Source organism: Cebus imitator, unplaced genomic scaffold (assembly GCF_001604975.1).
Source record: "Cebus imitator isolate Cc_AM_T3 unplaced genomic scaffold, Cebus_imitator-1.0 Scaffold18, whole genome shotgun sequence".
In the NCBI taxonomy this organism is placed as follows: Eukaryota; Metazoa; Chordata; class Mammalia; order Primates; family Cebidae; genus Cebus; species Cebus imitator.
Window position 1 is genome coordinate 4,184,795 of NW_016107333.1, and position 2,826 is coordinate 4,187,620.

A 2,826-nucleotide genomic window follows, 5' to 3' on the forward strand; every position below is an offset into this window, starting at 1 on the left:
TTGTACCACTGCACTCCAGCCTGGGCAACAGAGTGTGTCTCTGTCAAAAATAAAAAAAGAAAAAGAAAAGAGAAAGTAAAAAAAAGAAAAGAGAAAGTAAAAAAAAGAAAGAGAAAGAAAAACAGAAAGAAAGAAAATGGGCTCAATACCCCAAGCAATACCTGCAGCTGAGGATCCTCCCAGGGAGACCACAGCCCATCCACATGGCTGAGTTTGTGAACTGCAAAATCCAGCCTGGGAATGTGATTATGTTCATCAAGCCCACCTGCCAGTACTGCAGGAAGACCCAAGAGATCCTCAGTCAATTGCCATCAAACAGGGGCTTCTGGAAGTTGTCGAGATCACAGCTACCAACCACACTAATGAGATTCAAGATTATCTGAAACAGTTCATGGGGGCCAGAACAGTGCCTCGAGTCTTTAAAGACTGTATAGGCGGATGCAGTGATCTAGTCACTATGCAACAAAGCGATCTAGTCACTATGCAGCAAAGCGGGGAACTGCTGACACGGCTAAAGCAGATTGAAGCTCCGCAGTACCCACAGAGCAGGCCCCACTCTGACGTCCCTCCTCAAGAGCTGGATGGCATTGCAAATGATGACATCACTTCCTGGTGGATGAATTTGGTGGCACAAACAGCTGTCTTCTTCTTTTCGCTCAGTATTAAGAAGTGGATCAACTTGCTCTTAACCACAGACCCAAAAAGGTTGACGGACTATCTTGGTTTTCTTCTGGATATGCTCTTTGGTTTTCAGAAGACTTTTTCAGAAGTTTGGCCTAGGATTTGCTCACTGACCCTCAATTGTTCTTTCTCTTTGGCTCTCATTTTTCACTCTTCTCCATGTGTCTGCATGCCTCTACCTCTAAGCCAGTGCTTTTCAACTATGTTTATCCAGACTCCTTCTCCACAATGATGAATCCATAGTTGGTTTTCCGCGACTGCCCATTAGTTGAAATCGTTTTGCCACTTGACTTGATGGAGTTTGTGTTATGAAATCAGTGAGTATTCTGAATGTGTTCATTCAAACTACACACATCTCTCCAGTCAACCCCACCCCATCCCATCCCACCCTGAGAATCACTGCTCTGAACCAGTGTGCTCCACCTTGTCCTCTCACGATCTCACAGGAAATGTTCAACAATTCTGTGGAAGGTCTCAGGGCCCAAGTGGAGAAATCATATGAAAAGTTAAGCATCGTTGTTCTTGGTGTCTCATGGATCGGAGGCACAAGTGCAGAGGCTGTGGTCATGTGGAACACTCTGTTATTTAAGATGGCCATCCAGATAATCCCGAACACTGTGCATTTATTTGATTTAGAGCACCAGCAAAAATTAAAGCACAAAATGTAAAACATCTGAGAAAGCTTACAGCCCCACCCCAAGAGCGTATCTGTGAAAGAGCCCCCGACACTTTGAAAACTTAAGAATACCTTATCATGAAGTTTGCCTGTTCTAGAATTGTAAGATTGTTATTTTCCTTCTTCAGCCTCTAGTGAGAACGCTTCATTTCTTTTCTAATAAAAAATACCAGGATGCGGCGCAGGAGGAGACGCAGGCAGCTGACATTGTCTTCTGCGCACCACTGTTTCTGCGGTCTCCAGAGCCTTCTCTCTCCTGCGCAAAATGGCAACTCTTAAGGAAAAACTCATTGCACCAGTTGCAGAAGAAGAGACAACAGTCCCAAACAATAAGATCACTGTAGTGGGTGTCAGACAAGTTGGTATGGCGTGTGCTATCAGCATTCTGGGAAAGTCTCTGGCTGATGAACTTGCTCTTGTGGATGTTTTGGAAGATAAACTTAAAGGAGAAATGATGGATCTGCAGCATGGGAGCTTATTTCTTCAGACACCCAAAATTGTGGCAGATAAAGATTATGCCGTGACCACCAATTCTAAGATTGTAGTGGTAACTGCAGGAGTCCGTCAGCAAGAGGGAGAGAGTCGTCTCAATCTGGTGCAGAGAAATGTTAATGTCTTCAAATTCATTATTCCTCAGATCGTCAAGTACAGTCCTGATTGCATCATAATTGTGGTTTCCAATCCAGTGGACATTCTTACATATGTTACCTGGAAACTGAGTGGATTACCCAAACACCGTGTGATTGGAAGTGGATGTAATCTGGATTCTGCAAGATTTCAGTACCTTATGGTTGAAAAACTTGGCATTCATCCCAGCAGCTGCCATGGATGGATTTTGGGGGAACATGGCGACTCAAGTGTGGCTGTGTGGAGTGGTGTGAATGTGGCAGGTGTTTCTCTTCAGGAATTGAATCCAGAAATGGGAACTGACAACGATAGTGAAAATTGGAAGGAAGCGCATAAGATGGTGGTTGAAAGTGCCTATGAAGTCATCAAGCTAAAAGGATATACCAACTGGGCTATTGGATTAAGTGTGGCTGATCTTATTGAATCCATGTTGAAAAATCTATCCAGGATTCATCCCGTATCAACAATGGTAAAGGGGATGTATGGCATCGAGAATGAAGGCTTCCTGAGCCTTCCGTGTATCCTCAATGCCCCGGGATTAACCAGCATTATCAACCAGAAGCTCAAGGATGATGAGGTTGCTCAGCTCAAGAAAACTGCAGATACCCTGTGGGACATCCAGAAGGACCTAAAAGACCTGTGACTACTGAGCCCTAGGCTGTAGAAGTTTAAAAACTACAATGTGATTAACTCTGAGCCTTTAGTTTTCATCCATGTACATGAATCGCAGTTTGCTCTGATCTTCTTCAATATGTGAATTTGGGCTCACAGAGTCAAAGCCTATGCTTGGTTTAATGCTTGCAATGTGAGTTCTTGAACAAATAAAATTAACTATTGCAGTG

The 2,826-nt window shown here is 43.8% G+C and overlaps 1 protein-coding gene across 1 annotated transcript; it reads left to right on the forward strand.

Annotated features, from left to right (window-relative positions):
* The first annotated feature begins 1,531 nt into the window (after positions 1-1,531).
* LOC108291786 (L-lactate dehydrogenase B chain-like) lies at positions 1,532-2,826 on the forward strand. The gene has a single exon (XM_037732670.1). It carries the CDS (start codon positions 1,623-1,625, stop codon positions 2,625-2,627), a length of 1,005 nt encoding a protein of 334 aa, XP_037588598.1. The 5' UTR covers positions 1,532-1,622; the 3' UTR covers positions 2,628-2,826.